Source organism: Xiphophorus hellerii, chromosome 22 (assembly GCF_003331165.1).
Source record: "Xiphophorus hellerii strain 12219 chromosome 22, Xiphophorus_hellerii-4.1, whole genome shotgun sequence".
NCBI classification, from domain to species: Eukaryota; Metazoa; Chordata; class Actinopteri; order Cyprinodontiformes; family Poeciliidae; genus Xiphophorus; species Xiphophorus hellerii.
This window is the reverse complement of record NC_045693.1, coordinates 10,217,230-10,239,410: the sequence shown is the minus strand read 5'-3', so window position 1 is coordinate 10,239,410 and position 22,181 is coordinate 10,217,230. Positions and strand designations below refer to the sequence as shown.

Sequence of the window (22,181 nt, the reverse complement as noted above, 5' to 3'; positions counted from 1 at the left end):
GACACATTTTACAGATGTCGTGCACCGCCCTCCCAGTGGCACCTCCATTACGACAAGGTGCCAAAAAATATGACCTTCTCTCTTTGTCATCTTCACACCTCTTAATGAACAGTGGCACTCCCTGAACCTTTTTCCTCTTGATTAACTTTTAGCCTCTCCCTGCCTCCGTGTTAAAAGCCCTGATGAGAGAGTTAACCCTTGGCTGGCTCTGATTTCCTCGTAAACAATGCTGCGCCACTGGTTCATGAGTAATTGAACACTATTGATTGTAAGGTCTGGGGGTGACAATAATTAGGTCACATATTAGGTGACAGCAAACAGAATCTGCGAAGACAGCTTACTTCACAACACACACACACGCACACGCCCCCACACACACAGACATCTTGTCACCTACATGCTCCATGATAGCATCACTATCCACTGTCTTTGCCAGCACTTGGTTTTGCTCTTCTTATCTGGCCTGCTGTCAATACAGACAACTCTTTGCTTCACTGGGGGCATGAAGGCAGTATTGACATTCAGCTCAAACCCACAGCTCTGAGTGGAGTCCAGGGTGTTGCACATGAATTATGCATGCCTTGACGCCAGGGTGCTGAGCAACACCAGTGCCATCATAATTGAAACAATTGAAAAGACAATACCAGATGGGTCAATAATTAGACAGCAGGAGGGGGAAACTTGATCCGGACGCTCCCCTGCTTGCCCTGCCAAACTAAACACCACGCACATGGAGGGGACCTTTACCAACATGTCCCGGCTCCCTTTGGTGCACGGTCACATGATTTGTTACATGCTGAATGGTGTGTGTCTGGGTGTACAACTGTGTTCATGATTATCAGGAACGGATAAGTCAACCTTCCGCAGGGAGGCTGCCGCTCACCCAAGGCTGCAGTGGCAGCAGCTTGCCTCTAATTAAAAATTCAACATGTTCAGACCGGGAGCTTTCTAAATTCCTGAATAAGTAAACTTTGAGAATCAGCAGCAAATACCAGACACAGTCATTGTGTTGTGTTTATCAAATCCTGTCACCTTGAGGCAAACAGTTCTCTAAGGTTATTCATTTGTGTCTCTTTGGTTGTTGAAAACAGAGGTAGGTGACTGATATTTTCCTCCAGCCCTGCACTTTCATAAATCCATACTGAGGGCTCCCAGCAGATCCATTACACTCACTGGTCTCCTGGCCAGAGCAACGACTCAAGGTGATCACCATAAAACTACACGCCACAAAGTCATTTGTCACCTTGCAGTGCCTTTAAAACAACTTGGGAAACGGGAGCAGAATAAAACAGAAACACTACACATGCTTCATAAGCACGTCTGTAGTCAGGTTTAGGAATGGGCTGTCATTATCATGTCATGATAACCTTGAGTTAAGATAACACAGTTTTCCTGCATCATGGTATTTAAAAATAATAAAGATGAACCAATCAACCAGACAGAGACTGGACCCATCCAATTTGCCTTTGATGAGTGAAAAAAAGTTGTTTTTCCTTGTTTGAAAATAAGAAAGAAAACTTTAACAACTTCATGTTTATAAACTCATCAGCCAACAAAATTTTACTTGTTGCACTTTTTTCCAAGTTAAATGAAAATCAGGCAAGTGTTACAGTTTTATTCTTTGACGCAAAAATGGGGTACAGCTTAAAATTCCTTCAGCTTCTGTGATTGAAAATTGCTCTCAAAGAACTTGCAACACATCTCTCTTCTCTGTGTTAAAGTCCTTAAAGGAAAAAAAAATGTGCAAAGGCGCTTCACCTGTGCAATAAAAAAATAACATTTGTAACAGGAAATACTTATTTTTTAAGCTGAAAAGCAACAGGACAGCTTTGTTAATATTCATACTATAAACAGCATTTGATTATTTAAAAGGTATACTAATACAAAACAAGCAACAATAAGTCAGATATTTTATTGCAGAAAATATCTGCCATATTTCCAATTTTTGTCTGGTAACCATATTTTTATCATATGGATCTCAACATTATTTAACGGGAAAACATTTAGTGAATAAAAAGCTCTTTTTTTTTATTAAAAAGATCTATTTTCCGAGTGGGTCTTAGTGAAGATGGCAGCACAGAAAATGTTTTAGACACAATTTGAAACATTAAAGATTTGAAAAATATTTCCAACTAGATGTACTTGTTTTCAAGGTCTTTAACCCGCCATCGTATAAAGATGGAATCTCTACTACCTACTGTAATTTTCAGCAATTATTTTAAAAGGAACAAGGAGTGGCATTTTTTTTAGTGACCATGCTATGACAAGCCATGTTTTTTACACCTCTGAATCTTCAAAAACAGTCGGATTTATGTTTTTCAGGCAGCTATCTAGCAGTGTGCAGCAATTAATTGGGATTATTTTATGCTTCATAGAGTTAGAGAGAACTCTGGTCATTACTGCACTTTTTACTTCTCATTTAAAAAGGAGCTTTTTCTGGTACAAATGATAAGATGGAAAATTTGACCAGGTATTTAGCTGTCATGAAACGGTGTGTGAGGAGGTGGGGCAAGATGCTGTAGACCCAGGTAAAATGAATAGTGGTGGAGTTTAATGATGAAATAGTCCAAGGTAACAGACATACAAGTTATCTGCCACAATCCAAAAACCCTGGCAGCACTGCTGAGCGGAGGATAGAGCTCACGACAGGTAGCAATGGAGCACTCGAATGGATAGCAACCAGACCAGACGGCAAGCTGACACTAGACGACAATGGACGTGGACCCGACAAGGAACAAAGAACACAGGTGGGGTTAAATACACAGAGGGTAATCAATGAGACGAGACACACCAGGGAGCAATCAAGGGGTAGACAGGTCAACACGGAGACTCAGGAACACAGAAAAACTCAATATAAACACACAAGAAAACACAGATCACGACATTAGAGCTTTTAAAAAATATAACCATAACCATTTTTCCAAGTGTTAAATCACATTTTGAGCTATGGTTAAAAAATATATATTTTCCTATTTTTAATCTATAATACTTTTGGTAAGAGTTTATCGTCAGCCATACTAATTTGCTTGATTTAGTCATGCTTTGCCTCCATCAGAAGAGAGCACACTTTAAATGCTGCTTTGTTGCTGAGGTTTACAGAGCTGAATTCCCATATTGCGCATAAAATCCACACACAGGTATCCAATTGCCTGGGAACATATTGATTGAGACAGCACTTAAACCACAATAGACACAGGAGCAGACCCCACCAGTACCACAAAGTTCAAATTAAAAAAAAGTTTTATTTTCCATTTTATGGAGTCTCATTTCCGTATTTCTCAAAAGTGGTGCTCCTGAAGGAACACATAACCTCCACTGTATCGGTTCCACTCCCCATTAGGGTTTACAGAGAGCCATATGTACTTTTACGGGAAGGTTAATGGTTTTTAAGGACCGCAGCACAGCTTTAAATCCACAGCATTTAAATCAATGAATGGCAACTCCTCCAACTATATACGCAATACACATAAACGTAGAGCTGGTGGCAAAATCTCCAACCCCCGTATGCTTAAAAAGGAACGACAAAACCTGTCAACGTTTACAATCTTAAAAGCCTAATGAGCGGAAGTAACCATAGCAATTTAGTGAAAAGAACATCAAAGACTAGGGAGCAACTATTTAGGCAGCCTGTATTCATGCATAATTAGCTTTGAAAATGCCACTACAGGAGCCTGCTACTCCCTGTTCTTAATTAGTTTTTATCCTTAGTCTGAAATGAGCGGTAAACAAAGCCATCAGATTAAAAATATGCCTTTCTTCCTGAGACAACAGCATTGTCACTAGTTGAGACATGCATTTCCTTCCCATAATCTGTGCACAATTGTCCCCAGAGGAATGAGTGGCGGTGCTCTGTTTTTAACGAAGCCTAAACCTGCAGTTGTGTCAAGACAATCATCCTTCATAAAAAAAAAAAAAAAAAAAACATATTGGAAGAAGTAGACAGAAGTATGTTAAAGATCTATGCAAGGAAATTGTTTGCCAAATGAGGAGAAACATTATTTGGTTCCCAAATATTCTAAATACATTTCTCTATTTTGATACCTGTCAGCTTCTGATGAATCATCACAACATACTTCTTTTTTTGAGGTGGGAGTGGGCAGGGTTATTGATTTATGGTCATTTCTTCAACTGCTGCGAGCAGAAGAAATGGGAGCATCAAATGAAACATTTTTGCATCTCTACAGGCAAATTTTATTGTATTTTTGTTTGTTTGAAATGTTTTGATTGTAGCATGAATTACTCATGGCCTGATTCTGATAAGCCAAGTTATAGTAACAGGATTTATTTACATCTGGCATGTGGTATTGATTTCAACAGCAAGCTTCGGAAGAAGGAAGGACCGGTCACATCATTCTCTAACAAAAACATACAATTTCAGGCTTGTGAAAAAAAAGAAATGTCATTTTTTTTCTCCTCCATATATTAAATTGCTTAGACTTGGTTTCAAGCAACGAAAACAAACTCATGCATGTTCTTCCTGCATGTTCACAGCTGCTTCTCTTGCTCCAGGAAGAGTAAGAATTTTTTGGCTTTGTCAGGGTTTTCTTTTTTTAGTTTTTGATGGAGAAAATTGTGGATTTCAATAATGTAAAGCCTGTTATGGACAAGAAACTGTGTGACCAAGAACTGAGGAAGGAGGCAGCTGACCAAGTGAGGATGCATGGAATGATGTGTGATGGGAGATGGAGCAGAGACTCAGAAAGACATACTCTGACTGGCAAATTCCCAGATTAGTATTTTGACGTAAACTGCCAATCATCAGCTAGCAGCCACTTGGTTACCAAGGAAACAGAACGCAGTTCTGGTGGGCAGGCATTGCTGACCAAGGAGTCACACCAATTTCTGCACTACTTCCAGCTAATCTGCCTTGCAGGCAAAAAAATTCATAAAATTTTACCTCAATATACATTTCTGATGTACATGAAATGACATAACCTACCTGAGAGGAATAGGATTTTGATGAGTCCAAGACACACCATTATTTAAGGTACCCAGAGGTATGTCTATTTTTTATTAAAATCTGCAGTCTAAGTAGGCGTAGTGCTGGTATTTTATTTTCAAAAGTATATTCAGCACTAGACTGAAATTAAAAAAGACAGACTTTGGCAGGCGCAGCACTTCAGTAGTGAGGATTCTCTCTGTGTGTTAATGTGCCACCACTGGGTGATGAGCCCTTTATAACGACAGCTTTCATTAAGCCAGGCTTATTCGTGGACAGATGGGAGCTGTGTGTGATGGGATGCAAGGACTGCATTAGAGCTGCTGCCACATTCCACTTCAAAACTGACCTTCCAGCGGACCCACTTCACAAGCTCCCCCTTCCCGATGCATCACTGTCAATTCTGCAGCTCAGGCACGCCTTGATGACTCTCTATCTCGGTGAAACGACCGGCCTACCACACAGGCCGTAAATACTCCTGCACCCCATTACTCCAAAGGCCTCTCACCTCCTATTTTCAGCCATTTTTGGGGAGAGACCACCACGCTTTCTTTCTGCAAGTGTTTACCCCATCAGTCGAGAAACTCGCTTCCCCCCTCTAGTTTCCTGGTGATGAATGACCATTGGCCGTCTCACTGACAGCTAGGCAGCTGATGCCACATAATTACAGTATCACCATTTAGGCAAAATTACCAAATTACTGCAGTCCTCAAGAGGCCTGGAAGACTGACAGGCCGGCCAACAAAGGAAGCACAAATATCTGAGAAGGACTGAAGGATATTTGGGCGTTTAGAGATGAGCAGTTAAAATTAGGTTTGTTCTGTTTCTTGTTACTGCAGCCAAAGGAAAAGCAGAGCAAAATGATCAACATGGAGGGAAATAGAGGCAGGTTTTCTCTGATAAACAATGGTAGGAAGCAGAAAAGTTTCCATTGATGTCCTACAGTGATTTCATGTTAAAAGAGCTAAAATAATTATGTAAAAAGCAAGACTTGAGCTTGTGTGCTTTCATCATAAGATTTTCCATAAGTTTAATTCTTTTAGTTTTAACTCAAAAAAGCAAGCCTTTCAGTCACTTAAGCCATGACTACATGGGAAAAATGATTAGCAAATATAAAGTTCAGTCAAAATTACGATACACAAAATATTTTATAATCAGCTATTTAAAACATTAAAAAACTGTTTATTTTGAATAGGAGTTATTTACTTTTATGAATTATGGACAAGTGTACACATAATATTTTTTAAAATATCACATATTCTAATTTGATTATGTATCATTTCTTGAAAACATTCCTCCACATGCACTTTTTAAAATTTTGGTCTGGATGCTATAATGGTCCAGTTAACGCTCTTGAAATATTAATATCAGAATACCTGATCAAAACAAAAACAATTGGTTTCCACAAGTTACATTCAAGACATTTTAAAAATTTAATTACTGCAGTTTAAAGATTATGTTTTCAATAAAATTAAGTCACTTTAATAGCTTAACATATTTTTGTTCATCTTGCAAAAAAATATATCGACTAAAGCGGACATAGTTCAACTTTTGACTCGTTGAGTTCAGGCTTCCTACTCCTTGGTAACCCAATTTTAACACTTTCTTACACCACACAGTTAGCTCAATAATGAATATTTAAGACATATTTTTTTAGCAAAATCCAGTTTTCAAGTGAAACCTTGTTAAATATACACTTTTTTATTAATAAAATGTGAATAACATAAGTTTTTATTGTACTTTCCCAGAAATACAAAAAAAAATCCAATGCCTTTAACACTTAATCTAAGATGTTTCAGGTTTCTAAGTGATCCGAAATGAAAAATTATTTTTCTCAAGAAAACCTTTCCTCTCCAGCAATTTTCTTCTGTAGGCACTTTAACAGTAGAGATTACACGTCACTTTAGCAAAACTTGCATAAAAACAAATGTCTGGAAATTAAGGCTTCAAACAACTTCATAAAACAATAAATGACAGGGTGGGTGAAGAAATCACAGAATCCAGACAGACTCTAAGAAAGTCTGCAGTGTCCCCTGTCTGGTGAATGGGGAGGGCATGAAGAGACATGGTGACATTTATGATGTGGGAGCCAACGGTGAGCAGTGGAGAACATGTTGACTTTGTACAATGTATGTGGTTGTGACTGCAGTAGCAGCCCAGGCTCATTTATTTGAACTACAATGAGGGATTTATTTCACTTAGGCAATAAATTCAAAATGGGAGGGGAAAAAAAACATTTAGTAACAGTAGCACAATGTCTGGATATGATCCCATGGTTTTAAATCTATGATAGTTTTAGTCTTTTCATTTGTAACACAATAACGACTTTATGCACATGTGAATCTCAAATCAAAACATACTTCAGAAGTTTATTTATTTTAGTAAATTGGGTAAGTGAAACATATAGAATTTCTCTAAGAATTAACCAAGATCAATGGCAAAATGATTTAAAAAAAAGTTTACTGAGAACTATGTCCATAAAGGGCATATAAACTTTCTGATTGGTGTACCGTTTGCATGAATAAATACATCAATCTGGTGTGACATGGGAGCGACCAACCTGAATTACAGTATCTGCTGATGTGTTAAGGAAGCCCAAGTTGCTCTAACAGGAGCTTTTAACTCCAGCTGCACCCACCCCACACACACAAATACCCAAACCTCAATGACCTTTGCTTCAAAACCCCCTAATTGGCCTCATTTCACAACTAAAGAGGGCCCAGAAATGCTGTGGTGCGGGTCAGTTGTATGATCAGGTTTTACAATGGACAAAGACAAAATAGCGCACCGTACTGCACCAATCCATGAAGTACAAAGCAAATATTGCCAAAATAACTGTTGCTATGAATCCATACAATATATGTGCTAAAGTTTTGCATTGAATTACTATAACAAACTTTTCTAATTTATTTGGGTCCACCTGTAACTGACATTGAACAACTTTTGATCTTTTTTATGGTTATTTAGCTGAGAAAAGATTTCTTAAGATGTTCAAATGAGACTATGAAACTGAGTTGAAATGTCAGCAACTTAGCTGCTGAACAACACTATTTTTTTTCCTAGTAAAGTTCAACCCAAATAAAGAAATTACGAGCTCTTTGATAGACCTATAAAAATGTCAGCCATGCTGTGTTTAAAGGGTGTAGGGTACCTTAAATAAGCGCAACAGACTGATATTGTTCTTGTGTGTAATTTAATCAGAACGTGCTGTATGTCACCTTCTAATAGTGGGTACTTTGCTGTGATTTATCTGTGTTTGCTGAGTGGAGAGAGAACAGACGGCCTGGTCTCTTAGATTAACTAGGGCATGGGAAAGATTCCTCACGCAGTATCAGGGAGGAAAATTTATCACGAGCAGATGATTAGTATTATTAGCACAGGTGCAGTTACAGTAAACACCAGAGATTCCCATTTTGTCCTGAATGCAAGCAGCTGATAAAGAAGCATGTGAACTGAATTGGGGAGTGAGTCCCAAAGGTGTTTTATCTAACTATGACCCTATAAATTCTACTTGCAATAACACCACCTTTTTGTGAGAAAAAAAAATTAACTGAAAGGTACTTGCCTATTTAGTTCAAGAATTAAATGGAGTGTTACACAGTCCCCTGCTCCAAAAAATTACCTAAACCAGAAATATCTGATGAAATAAAAGATGATTACAAATCACGGTCTCCACATACTTGATTTGCATATGCACACCACCCATAATCTCTCTATTTTTGGGCCAACCATAAAGAACATTTACCCCTAGAGCCTCATTGACACAATTTAAAGCTAGCCAGAGGGGTTCAGTAAGTGTCTGTGAATTCAATTTTAGACTTTAAAACCTTGTGAGGCTTATAGTTTTAATGTAAGGTGTAAATCATGAAATAAATGCTTACATGTAACTTACAAAGAAACTTAACCCTCCTGTTATGTTCGTTTCTGAGGTACAGCAATAATGTTCCAGGGTCAATTTGACCTTGGGAGTGTTTAATTAGCCTTGACTCTGAGTCAGTTTACCTTTTTGCACAGGTTCTTGCCATTTTGCCTTTTAATACTTCCAGTTTGCACCCAAAAAAAAAACAAGCCAACCAATTTGTAGCTGTGCCATTGCATGACAGTTGATTTTCCTTTTTTAATTGAGTATTTTACGGAATTATAGCCAGTAATATTAGTGCTATGAATTCTCACATATCTAATTTAGTTCTGTTTTCATAATGTTTATAATTTCACTCCTTTTCCATTTATTTTGGTATTGATCTCTATTTGAACCAACTGGCAGTATTATGAATAATAAAGTGACCTTCTCCTAGAAGATTAATTTTTTTGAGTCAAATAAATGTGTTTAAAATGATTCAGTAGAACACATGTAGTTATTTTAAATTATGGGTAATTAAAGTGGGAAAAGTGTCATGAAGTGGTGGTGTTGGTGAGGCAGACACTGTAGACCCAGGTGGAAGTGAGATGAAATGATGTTTTAATGATGAAAGTAATCCAGAAAACCCAAAACTCAAAGTCCAGGCAGCACAAAGGAGCGGAAGAAAAAGCACTCAAACCTCAAACAGTGGCAACAGGTACTGGACAAACACGACGGGTGACAACTGGAAACTAGACAGACACGACGAGGACCCGACAAAGACACAAAGACACAGGTGACACTAAATACACAAGAGACAATCAGGGAACGAGACACACCTGGAATTATCAAGGGGAGACAGGACAACATGGAGGCTCAGAGACAAAGAAACTCAAAAATAAACACACAGAAGACTCAAACCATGACAAAAAGGATGTTGAATTTCTTATTTTGTTTTTCTCTCTAAACATTTATTCATGCAAATAATCTTAATGCTGATTCATAATGCTAAAAATAGATATTATTATGGTACATATTTACTAGAAATAATAAAAAAATATAATAATATTTCCTCAAAACTACTTCGGTATTATAACTCAAATATTTTTATATACCACCCTATTCTATTTATTTTTATTTTAATTCCAATGTGGGTACACTCGACTATTCTTTGCTGGTAGATATTAATTGGCGTCTCAAAGCACCATTTTCTTATAGCAAACTATAAGCAGACAATGGCGATTTTCTTCAAACTGTTGGTTGTTAAAGGCGTAAACAAGGTTCCCAAGGTGCGTATGAATTGACACAGTCCCTCTAATGATCCATCTTCCATTTACCTTGATGTGGTTTACCCATTTACATTTAGTTTGCCAGTGTCTTAAAAACACTGACCATAGGAACTGCCCTGCTACGAATTACCACAGGAGAAATAAAATGTATTGTGCAACAACTTTCCAAGAACACAAGGCTTCTACTCGAGTAGCAAGAAAAAAAAATGGAGGAGCTGTGTATTGTTCTAGCAAGCTTGGGTAAAAAGAAGAGCAAAGAAGTTATTGTAGAGACAAAGTGCCAGCTGAGTGTGCTAAAAACAGTTAGCATTTGTTTTAGATAAGGCAATCAAACATCTCCCAGCTTTTCAATGCTGCAAGAATAAGATTTTGTCTTCAAAGTATCAGGATGGGCGAGTGGGGGAGGTTGAGAGGGAGTTGGGGGTGGAGGGTCGGGGATACAATACACCAAAGGCTTAAATCTAAAACCTTACAGCTTGCACAAGACAGAGAAAAGAAAGACTCCACATGAATCCCAATGAGCTTTTTTTTCCAGAAGAGTTTAAAGGAAAGTAGAATAAAACAGTAGATCCATTCTTGTTTCATCCACAAACCTATTATTAGTTTAATGTTCAAAATAATTAACAAAGACTGAAATGGAAAGAGGCCAACGTTAATAACAGCAACTTGATAAAACAAAATCCTGGCCTCTCTGTTTCATATGAAAATATGATTCATTATTTAAAGCATATACTTTGAGCTCAGAGAATAATGAGTTGTGGGTGGGGGTGGGGAGAAGCAAAACAATAAACACCACAAACGTTTTGAACTGCCAATCTCAAGTTGCCCAAGGGAGGAAAACAAAACTGGGTGAAATACTTTGGATCAAAAATGGGGAGTTAAACGGCCCAGATCCAACTTGGAGCATTAAGTTTCTCACTCAGGCCTTTATCTTGAACCCTAAATACACCATAGGTCTACTGTGACAGCTTGGGCTTAAATGTGAGAGCGCAGATTAACCTACAAGGTCTTTGCTAAACGTTATTAGTGTGGACCTGTGGACCGGCATATTAATGATATAATTCAGGCTTTTTCTATATTGAGTTTAGTCCCCACATCTCCTGCTCAGATGTGTCACACATTTAAACAATACAACTGAATGAAAAAGAAGAAAAAACTCCAGAAATGCTGACGTTTCCTTTTTAGAGACTTACTGGATTTTCATTAAAAAACGGGAGATGGAGTCAGTATTTAACCTTTTGTTTCATTTCCCTTCACATCACACAATATTATGAGTAATTTCAAGGAGTCAGTTAAATGGCCATTAGAGCTGCGTTCAGAAGTTTGCATGAAAGGCTTGTAGTCATTAGTTTAATTAATTTAGAGCTTTTAGTAATTTAAACGTTGAAATGATTAGGCATCATAAAACCTTAATTTACTCTTAAGAGGAACTGATACCACAACTTTGAGACAATTGTAGATTTTCTTTAAGCCGTAAGGGTTCAAAGTTAAACATATAAGCTCAAACCACTGATGACAGTTAGTTAAATTTTCCTTTGCAATACGCACCAATATAAGACAGACCCTTCTTTAGCCAATGTCAAAATTTTGGAAGGATATTTATATCATCTTCTTGACAGAATTGGAAGAGGAACATTCACTTAACATTAGCAAGAAATACGCAAGTACATGTAATAGAGACTGTGCATATAGTTTTGACACTGAATAAAAGATAGAACAGTTTTTGTTCTTAAAGATAATTTAATACATTTAGATAATTATGCCATGACAACAAAATAAATAAGATTCTAAAATTAATACATTATTTCCATAACCAGAGTAAGTTTCTAACTCATGCAGCACGTCATACTTTTCAGAGAACATTTCAGAAATGTTCAGACATGGTTGCAAGTTAATATGCATCCATGTTCCAGTAAACCTATTTGCAACCAGTTCAGTGAGAGGATGAATATTCTTTCCTCACAGCTGAGTCACAGCTGAGTCATACAAGTTCAAGATCCAGCAGTATTATCAAGTTCAACCAAATATTCACCACTCAGTGGTGAATACTGACAAGTACCATTCAGGAGGAAATGGTAACACTACTTAACAGGAACAATTTTCCATCTCCACTAGATGGGTACACTTTATTGACCCAAAACAGATTCACCCATACATTTTATATTTTATTTTATTAATTCAAAGGCGAAGGAAAGGTAAAAACAAGAAAATTACGTCAAAGTTGTGCTTGGAATCAAAGAAATTGATAATTCCCCAAAGGTATGTTTTTATTGAGCAAATTGCAGAAGATAAAAAAAGTAAAAATGAGGCTTTTGCAGTTTTTTGGGACTGATGAAGACATTACGATCAGGCTTTGGTCAAAAGACTCCATTAGATTTGGGATCAGAGGGGCCCTGTGGGACTGAATGCAAATTTAGCAGGATTAGCGCGGCTTCATCTTACCAATAGCCAGAAAGAGAGCAGACTAAAAATTGAAAAGAATCTGCCTGACTAGCCAACACCCATTCAGACACAGACATTACCGATTTTAAGATCCATTAACCTTGAAAGTGGAACTTCAAAAAGAACATAAGTTTAAGGTTTTCCAAAATGTTGGTTTAGATTTTGAAGATTCACTCAAAATGGGTGAGAATATTGGTTAAAAAAGGGGACAAAACGTGGGAAAAATAAAAGATAAAGATATCTTTCCCCAAAACAGTTTCTCTTCCAAGTTGCCTTCCACAGACGCATCAATGCATCAGGATGATGCCATTTGATTGGTTATATATCCAAAGACTTTTAATCTAAGACAAAGATAACGTAAATAAATGCAAAATACATAATGCTACACATAAAATGCAGAATAAATCACTTCTTACCAAAAACATCACATACATATTCCAGTAATGTCAATGTATAATTAGGAGTCAGCCTCACCGTTTCCAAAATTTATCAATGAAGACAGTATTGAAGACATAAGCCCATATAAATATTTAATTTAGTGGTTTCTTTTAGGAGTGAACCACAGCGTCAATAATGAAGGAATAATGAAGCAATAATGTGCACATCCACATAAGTGACTCTAATTGCTACACTTGACCACTAACAGATGACTAACTATCTAACAACAGGACAAATAGTCAAACTCTTTTCCAGATTGATATAGCAGACATTGTTTTTTGAAGTCTTTTTGCTATGGTAGGAGAGTAATTACCGTCATTGATTAATAGTCCAGGGTCGGCTCTAAAATAATAAGCTGCACATGTCTGTAGCCTGCTTAAAGGAAAGGCTCGTTTTGTCACTGGGATTCGCAGGCTAAACTGCTTCAGTGAGATGTAATGGAGAGTAATTTTCTTGTCTTTAGCGGTGGGGGGTGGAGGCAGAAAAGATGGGCTGGGTTACCAGGTCATTTTCCACTGCCTCAGCATGTCAAACCTCAAAACAAGGACAAGTCTGATTTGAAATCAGCTACTATGCTCGTTGTGGAGAGAAGCTTGCTTTTGAGGATGCAGAAAAACTGTTTTTTTATTCAACAGTTGTTTAATCTGCAGGAGTGAAATTGGAATTTCAAATTTTTAACAAAAATAAACTGGACCAACACAACCAGCGTTCAATTAAATACAGGTGAAGTTTTCAAATTACAGCACAGAAAAAGGCTACAAGAAAATGATGAATTTCAATATTCATGGTAAAGATGCATTTTGTAACCTCCTAAAGGAGGCTTTGATGCACTTTTAGAGTTATTTTGGAGGGTCGGATATCTCTGAAAAGATTCACCGCTGTTCAATGAGTTCCTGTTTGTGAATAATGGTTCTCACTTTCAGTTTAAGCCTTTTCCATACTTACAAGTGTGTTTCTAGTTTTAGTTTAGTTTCTGCAAGCTTTTAGTCTGTTTCATGTTGTCAAATATGTTCCATTTAAGGGACTTCTTGATCTTGTATGCATTGGTTCAAGTAGTGAAATTCAAATCTGCCTTTCTAAAAATGTTTTTAATGGCAGATAATTCCTGACTAAACAAAGACGTCAGTTCATTTTTTTCCACATAGGGTCATGTTGTTTTGGGGAGTTTTCTTTATTAAATTAAGTGAGAGAAAGGAAATGCAGAAACAAATCTGTAAATGGCCAAACACTTTTTCACAGCACTGTAATTGCTCACTTTCATTTGAAGATAAAAACAGAACTTTGCTTATTCAACTCTCTTCTGAAAACAATTTTTTTACAATAGAAACCAAGAGGATGTCCTTTGTATAAAATGCCTCAAAGGTATTAATGGGTAAAGTATCACATCAGCTCTTTTTTCATTTGCTGGAATGCTGGAATCCATTTTCTTAAAAAAGTTTTTTTTTTTCAAAATACAAAAAATTATTATCTTTATTTCACAACAGCAAATAATAATTAGCAAATAATATACTACTATTAAAGTACATAGGTTCAGTGGATCTTTTTCTATTCTTATTAAGTCTGAAAGTGACTTCCAATAATCAAAACAGGTTTAGAAATTTGGCAAGTGTTTTCTTGTTTATTTACTCATTCCAGTGGTGAGGGGGTGGACAGTCTATTATTTCAGCTTTTATGCACTCAACAGATAGTTGTTTCCAGTCAAGACAATTTTACATTGTGCACGTAGGTGGAACAAAAATGTCAAAAAGAGAATTTAATTAATCGAGAAAAAAGAAATCAGTGGGGTAGATCATAAGAACTGGAGTCTTTACAAAGCAACGCAAAGTGTTTGACAGTTTCCAAGAACAGAAGAGTGACAACGGTGATATTGCGGTGATCTGAGTTGGAAGACGATCTCTCCTTCAGAGTAAAGACACTAAATAAGATCAATTTAAATACAACTTCCAACAAGGTAACCTGCATAGAGGAGCTGTTCTGTTTGGAAATAATCACAACAACAGCCAATGATTGCTACCATGTGACACAGGAGGTTATTAAATTGTCACGGTGCAAGCAGCTTCAAAGCTGAACACACTTGAACTGGCTGCCCAAAGCACGCTCTCACAGTTTATCTGCTCCATTTGTTTGACATCTTTACGACATAGCATATTAACACAACCTAATTTCATCTGAGCCTCAATATCTTCTCTTGGCTGTCTCTCAGAAATCCTTCAGGGTTAGGTTAGGACTGCTGGGACGTTTGTCTCGACCGAATTACACCCAGTGACACTTCTCGTAAAAGAAATAAGCCTATGACAAAGTTTAAAATGTGACATAATGAAGGACATTTGCCAAGAGAAAAGGGAAATCTGTTTAGGATGACACAAGAAACAAACAAGTTCAACAGACTGGAAAAATTAACAAAAATACAGTTGCATTTCTGTTGTGGTATTTTTATCTGTTTGCAGACTAAGTCAGCTACGAAAAATCAATCAAATTAAGTAGCTAATAGCTCACGCCTTACCTTTGTACATTAACAAAACTCCAGTATATCATAACAAGCACCAACTACATTAATTATCCTCAAATTACCAACTTAATTTGGATTAAAGTAGTTACTGCAAATAGTGAATTATATATACATATATATATTTTCATTCACATATATTTTTATTTAAAACAGTTTTTCCTTCCCTGAACTTGACAAAAACGGCTTCAAACTTCACAGAAGCAATAAAAAACAGTTAGCAAGGCCAATATATTTCCAGAATTTCTTCAAAAATACAGATACGTTGTGCTCAGGAATTAACAAAAAAATAATATTTATGAATGGCTGGGGTCAATTTCATCGGAAAGTGGTATTAAGCATCAGACAGTTGAAGTGTCTACCGTGGGCAGAGGACTTAGCATTCAAAATCTTTTTTAAAGATTGAGTTTTTGTATTTCACAAGAAAGACAACAAAGTTCCAAAGTCTGACTCCAGGATACTATGATTTCAATAAGTAAAACTGAAAAAAAATATTAAAAATAAAGGTCACTTGTCAGATCAGATAACTGAAAAATCTTTAAAGCAACAAGCACATCAAAATCTGCCTTTTCATTGTTTATTCAATGCAGATTAGTAACTTTCAAACAGAATTTTATGACATAAAAAGCCTCACTAAAACGGAAATGCTCTGCCATTTACATCATTTGGAACAGCACAGAATGACTCCCAGTTGTAAACAGAAAACTGATTTCCTGACAAAGAAAGACTTTTCTACCGAGAATTGGTTAAATTGATGTGTGGGCACTCATTGGCAACATAGAAAAACACTGTGCTGAGTACACAACGATCCTGCTATGAAGGAAAGTAAACATTATGAAACAACTCCAATTTTGTCTTCAAAAAAAGGAACAACCAAAGGCTAAGTAGCTAGAACAAAAGCAATTCAACCGCCATAGTTAAGACCACATTGTGCACCCAGAACACTGAAGAGCCCATATGTTTGAGATAAGAAGGTAAGAAAATACAGAGATTTCAACATTTTTTGCACCCATTAATAGTACAAAGCATCTCATGGTATCAGCTACATTGAATCATTATAACACTCTTCAAACGGTTCACCAGCTTGTGTAGCCAAAATATTTACCTAAAGGGAGACATTTCTTTCTTGAATGACAACTTAAATTATTTTAAATTCCCTTTCATGGAGAACGGAGTGGCATGAGTTAGACAATTACTAGTCTCAAACATCATGTTATGAGTCGGGATGCATGATATATCAACATTAATATTAATATTCGCATGGGCATGTGCCAGTGATAGTCATGCAGTGCAAGATCGTGGATGTGTGGCGTTTAAAGCATAGATGACATGTCAGTGGTGTCTCGAAAGAATAGGGAACAAATATAATATGCATACATTTCAAAGATGTTCCCCTTCTCACTCTAAGTCTTCAACTTATGAGTTCACACAGCTGTAAACTGTCTGAAACAACTACTTTCTAGCTGTGTGTTCAATGTGTTGCATATTCATGCCTGAGTTTAGTTCTGCACATAACACCATAACGTTCTGGCATTTTCTGGTTGTGCTCAGTTGCCTTTACTGTCTTTCTTTACCATTATTGTGAGCAATGAACCGGAATACAGAAGTTATCAGGCTTGCAGTTAATTTTATTGAAAAGAAAAAAAGGTGTACAAATGATCACATATGCAATTTAAAAGAAGGTTCTTCATTTCAAACATTTTCATATTAAAGCTTTTAGGTGAGTTGTACGGAACAGTCTAATATTCCACTGTTTACCAATAAAACCTATTGTTCTCCAATCATTAGGTGATGAAGCCCTCAGAGGTAGAAGATTTGATTAGAGAACATTTCCGCAAGGCACCACCACACACATTACAGAGCAATCACAAAAAAAGATGGAAATAATTACTGATACTCACATCTTGCAGGGAGATCATAACCGCAGGTGATCTTGGCTTTGCCGGTTTCACAGCCGTTTAGTGAGTGACACTCATCATACAGACAGCACCCTGCCGATTTGTGTATGCAGCCATCAACTGAAACACACACAAAAAAATAAGGTAAGGCCTACCTGAGGAGAAAAATGCAAGAGCATGCAGATCCGCATATCTTAGACACGCTGGGATAAATAGTTTTGAGTGCTTTATCATTTGAAAACAAAAATCTAACTGTGTGCTGAACATTTCAAGGCTGAATCTAGTAACTGTATCTGTATATGTTAAAATGATCTCAGGTTTTCTTTCCTGTAGGGATACTAGCTCTGCTATGGTGAGCTGTGCCTGTTGCTGGTGAATATTGACAACCTTCGAAATGAAATTAGATGGGCCAAGATCTAATAACCCCCTAGCGTAGGGTGAAAATGAGACTGTTCTTCCTGTAATCTCTCTCCTCTGTCAACAGCAATATAGAATCGGATCATTAATTTTATTTTCTCCCTTGATCCTTGCTGTGAGCCTTGCATGATTTGGATCTATGTTGTGGATCTGTCGTGCTCTGTGTTGATGTGTGCCCTAGTTCTTTGGAGACCCCAGGCCTCCCACCCCCCCTTAAAGGTTTTAATTTTATCACGTTAAGGACACGATACACTTGATTGATGGCACATCTTACACAAGAAGGCAGAGAGATAGAAATCCACATTATCTGTCTCTGAAAGCCTGACATCCCTCCAACAGCATGTTATCAATCACACTGAAATATCATAAAATCCTCCTCAAGTTGTCCTGTAGAAATCCTCAAGAGCTATTAGAAGATAACAGAGGAAGGAAGAGGAAGTTGAAAACATGGACAGATCTTTTTTTTTGCCTGGTTTTTATTTGGATTTGACCGCTGGTGGAATCATATATCCCAGATTTCCTCCAACCAATGTTAGTAAGGGGCTGAGAACGTCTGCACCATTGCTCAGGGAAAACATAAAAACAAAGAAAACATTTGACTCTAATCAGCATCTTCATCTGTAACACAATAATCCTTCATGGTATTATCCGGAAAAAAAAACTGAAAAATTCCCCAGACATGTATTTTGCTTCACATTATGAACACAGACAAAGGCTCTTGTTGATGAGGGATGGTCCACTTTAGAGTTCCTTTCAACTTCCTTGGGATGAGTCAACGACAACAGCTGGGCGGAACATTTTCTACTTCTATCAATCAACTTTAATGGACTGAAGGACAGGCAGCTGACAAAGACAAATCCTGATGGCTTTTCAAAGAAGTAACATGACTCTGACAGTGATGTGGATACGCGACGAGATCGCTGCAGTGACAATAAACGCTGCTTAACACAACACAGAGACGGATGCAGAGCGGGCTTAAGGACTGGCATTTTTATGAAGCATACAACATTGTCCATGATCGTCAGGCACTCTATTGCATCACAATTGGTACCTAAAGTCTCAAATACAGAAAATGCTAAAAGCAAAAAGAGAAAGCTGTACTGAAAACTCTACAATCTTTTGAATGTAAGTTTTTATGCATCGAGATAAATCATGTAAATGCAGTTTCATACAAAACACCTACAGGAAGTTATTATAAAACTTACTTATAATATATACTCTCTACTATGGCATAACATAACACTTATTTTCTATGCAAAATTACACAGTTTTGGAAATGCTAAAACTAATCCAAACTACGGTAATATTATGACTTATTACTATAAATAATGTTGCATACACAGAGGCTAATCCCATAAGTTGTATATAAATATATAAAGGTGCTTCTCTGCATTTCAGAATATAAATGTTTTTATCATAATCCAATTAAAAAAAAGGAAACTCATCTAGATTCAAGGTACTCAGACATCGTCCAACAGTCCAAAAACATGATTGTTAATTGGTCTCTCCAAATTACCCTTAGTCATGAGTGTGTGTGTGCGTGGGTGTGCATGTACATTTCTGTCCTGTGTGTCACCTTATTGCCCTGTGATGGATGGGTGACATGTTCTCCTTCCACTCAGCTTTCCATCAATATGTCTGGATACAGCACTCTGAAGTACCAGTTTCTGTGGCAATGACCTTTTCCAGCCTATCCTCCTTATGCAAGGTGCCAATGACTGGTTGTCTGCTGGACCACTGTCAAGTCAGCAGTCTTTCCCATAACTATCATGGAGAAACTAATTTGTGTGTGATTTAGTTTCATTTGGTTTAACTGAGGAGTTTTTGAAGACAAATGTTTAAAATGTATTATATCACTCTTTATAACATGTACATATTGCAAAAAGTTGTGAGTTCACACTGTGTGGTTGTGTTTGATGGAGACTGCAGTTGATGCCCACAAGATGACAGAGCCTGAAATGCTAAAGGTCACGGATAGCGGTGAAAGCACATAGGAACAGAAAAATAACACTGAAAAAAAGTTGAATTTCTAATAATCAACACAGGGTTTCATACATTTTTACTCTTTTTATTTTTTCGTTCACTCTTTTTGACCCTCCACATACTTCCATTCATTATTTGCAAGCATAGTTGAAATCTAACCAATAAACTACCTCAGACACCTTGTCAAAAAAAATAAATAAAACAAACTATGTAGGGTTCGGTGTTTCATCTCTGTTCCTGAAGAAAGAGATTGCAGATAATAGTGGGGAGCTTTCATTTCACTGCTCCTCCTGTCCACCATGGTTGCATAAGCTACTCTCTCTGATGCCACTGCGTGTGTCACTGCTGTCTAGTTGCAGCGAGCCCCTAAAAGCCTGCAAATTTGTTCACAGTGCCTGGAAACAGAGAAAGATGCTGAACTGATCTGGCTGCTGGCCAGAATCTCAGAAGGTAGAGCTACAGATTTAATTTACCTGCTTTACTGGTGGAATAAAACAGATGCATTGTGGGTAATAGGTGTGTTTATCATCTTTGTGTCTGAGGAAGACAAAGCGAGGAGCAAGGAAACAGAGGCAGAGATAGGTTTCAAAATGCACTTTGTAATTTTGAATTCAATTTCTAGAGAACACTCTGCATGAAGCAATCCAAACTTGATTGTGAATGCATTTTTTGTGTGTCCATTACGTAGGCAACTAAAAGCAGATCTGAGTTCCCATAAGTGGAGATATGACCCACATGCAATTTGACCATCAATTTATTTTCTCATTTAAGTTGGATCTCAGAGATATTCCCTGCAGATTTCTACATTAGATGCCTGCAACATTACAAAGGCAGCCTCAGATTCTCATTAGGTAAAGATTACATTTACATCTGCTGCAGAAAGAGGGACAGGTCCTTCACTTTCTGATAGCGGTAAACACTGTGGTTCTGAAAAATATAGGATTAACTAGTAATATTCAAAAATGTAAAAATACACTTTTATGTGACAGATGTATGAGCATATTGGAATAACAAAATAATAAAAGATCTTGCTATACTAAAATGCCAGAATACATTTCAAAGTGAAATCTGTCTTATAATACTCTATCCGTCGCTGTCAGAATTTGTGTCCAAGTTGGTCTAAGCTATTTTATGATCCTTAATAAGAAGACAAGTGCATTAACCTTCACACCCTGATGACACTCTTCTTTAGACTTTTTTTTTATTATATGGAAGGGAAGCAGTTCTGGAGTTGTTCTTTTGTGTTGATGGCTAATAAATACTAATAGAGCTTTCACTACTTTTATCTTTTTTTGCAAGGAAACATTAAAGGTACTCAGAATGCAAAAAGGTATGTATCCGCTGTAGGAATATCACGACTGGATAACTTATAGATTTTAATAATGTTAAAGATGGGACTTGTTAGACTAAAGAGCTATTTAATGGATCATTCTAGACTGATTACAAATTTTACAAGACAAAGTTTATGAATTGTGCAACCTTTGCTTTACTTGTTAAAGCATTTAAGAGTAGCAGTGTGGCTTTTATCTTGGCCATAAAATATTGGATCAGATTTTTACCCTTGCAGAGTTGTGGAGGAGGGTGTGTGAGTTTGGTTGTTCAGTCCACATGTGCTTTGTGGTTCTAATACATGTGTATTCAGAGTGGTGTTGCGGGAGTATGGTGTCCTGGACATGACTTTAAGGGCTATTCAGTCCTTATAAAGCCCCATTAGTGGCAAAGCAAACCCTGCTGATCCTGGGTCAAAGATAGGATCTTAAGGCATAGTGTGAGAGCAGTGGGATGGATTGAGGTTGAAGACCTCAAGTTCTAAACATTGCTTTTAGAACCAGCGGTGCTGGTATTGTTCTTGGTGTGTGAAGATAAAAATGTGGATACCACCTTCCAAATTGGGGACAGCCTGTCTACAGGAGCTCAAATATCTTGTTCGGGGTTTGTCTGTGATATTGTGGGCAGTGCACTGGTCTGTCAAGGTAAAAAAGTTCTGGGCTAAAAGAGATAATTCTTTTCAAATAAATAGTGCTTAAACCTTGTCTTGTTGTTAACCCAGAATCATTTATCATCTCGAGAGTCGGATGCAGTAAACCCCTCCTCCATACAAGTTTGCATTATGTGTTTAATGAAGTTTGACTCATTAGTAGCCCCATGTGTTTGAGCAGTTTCAAAAGGACTCCTTAAAGTAATTATGCCTGTGTCCTTACCTCATTGTATTTTGAAACCAAAATCACATTCAAATGTTAAATCACCATCCCACAGATGCACCTGGATCACAGCCCTGAAAGACTATCAAAGCTGCCTCCTTCTCTCTTATCCCTGCTTTCAGACTGATACACATGTCAAGTCCCAAGATGAACATGTGCTCATCTCTGCAATGCACAAACACAGGTGAAAGGTGCCATATTTCAACTTCCATTAAGGCTTCTTCACAGAG

General features: G+C 37.2%; 1 protein-coding gene across 2 annotated transcripts in view; it reads right to left on the bottom strand.

Moving 5' to 3' along the window:
* The window catches only part of macrod2 (mono-ADP ribosylhydrolase 2), a 477,335-nt gene that overhangs the window by 273,840 nt on the left and 181,314 nt on the right, over nt 1-22,181 (bottom strand). For both annotated transcript variants that reach the window (XM_032552623.1, XM_032552622.1), the window contains exon 5: nt 17,354-17,470. In XM_032552623.1, coding sequence (XP_032408514.1) covers nt 17,354-17,470 — 117 coding nt within the window. The remainder of the gene's footprint in view (nt 1-17,353; nt 17,471-22,181) is intronic.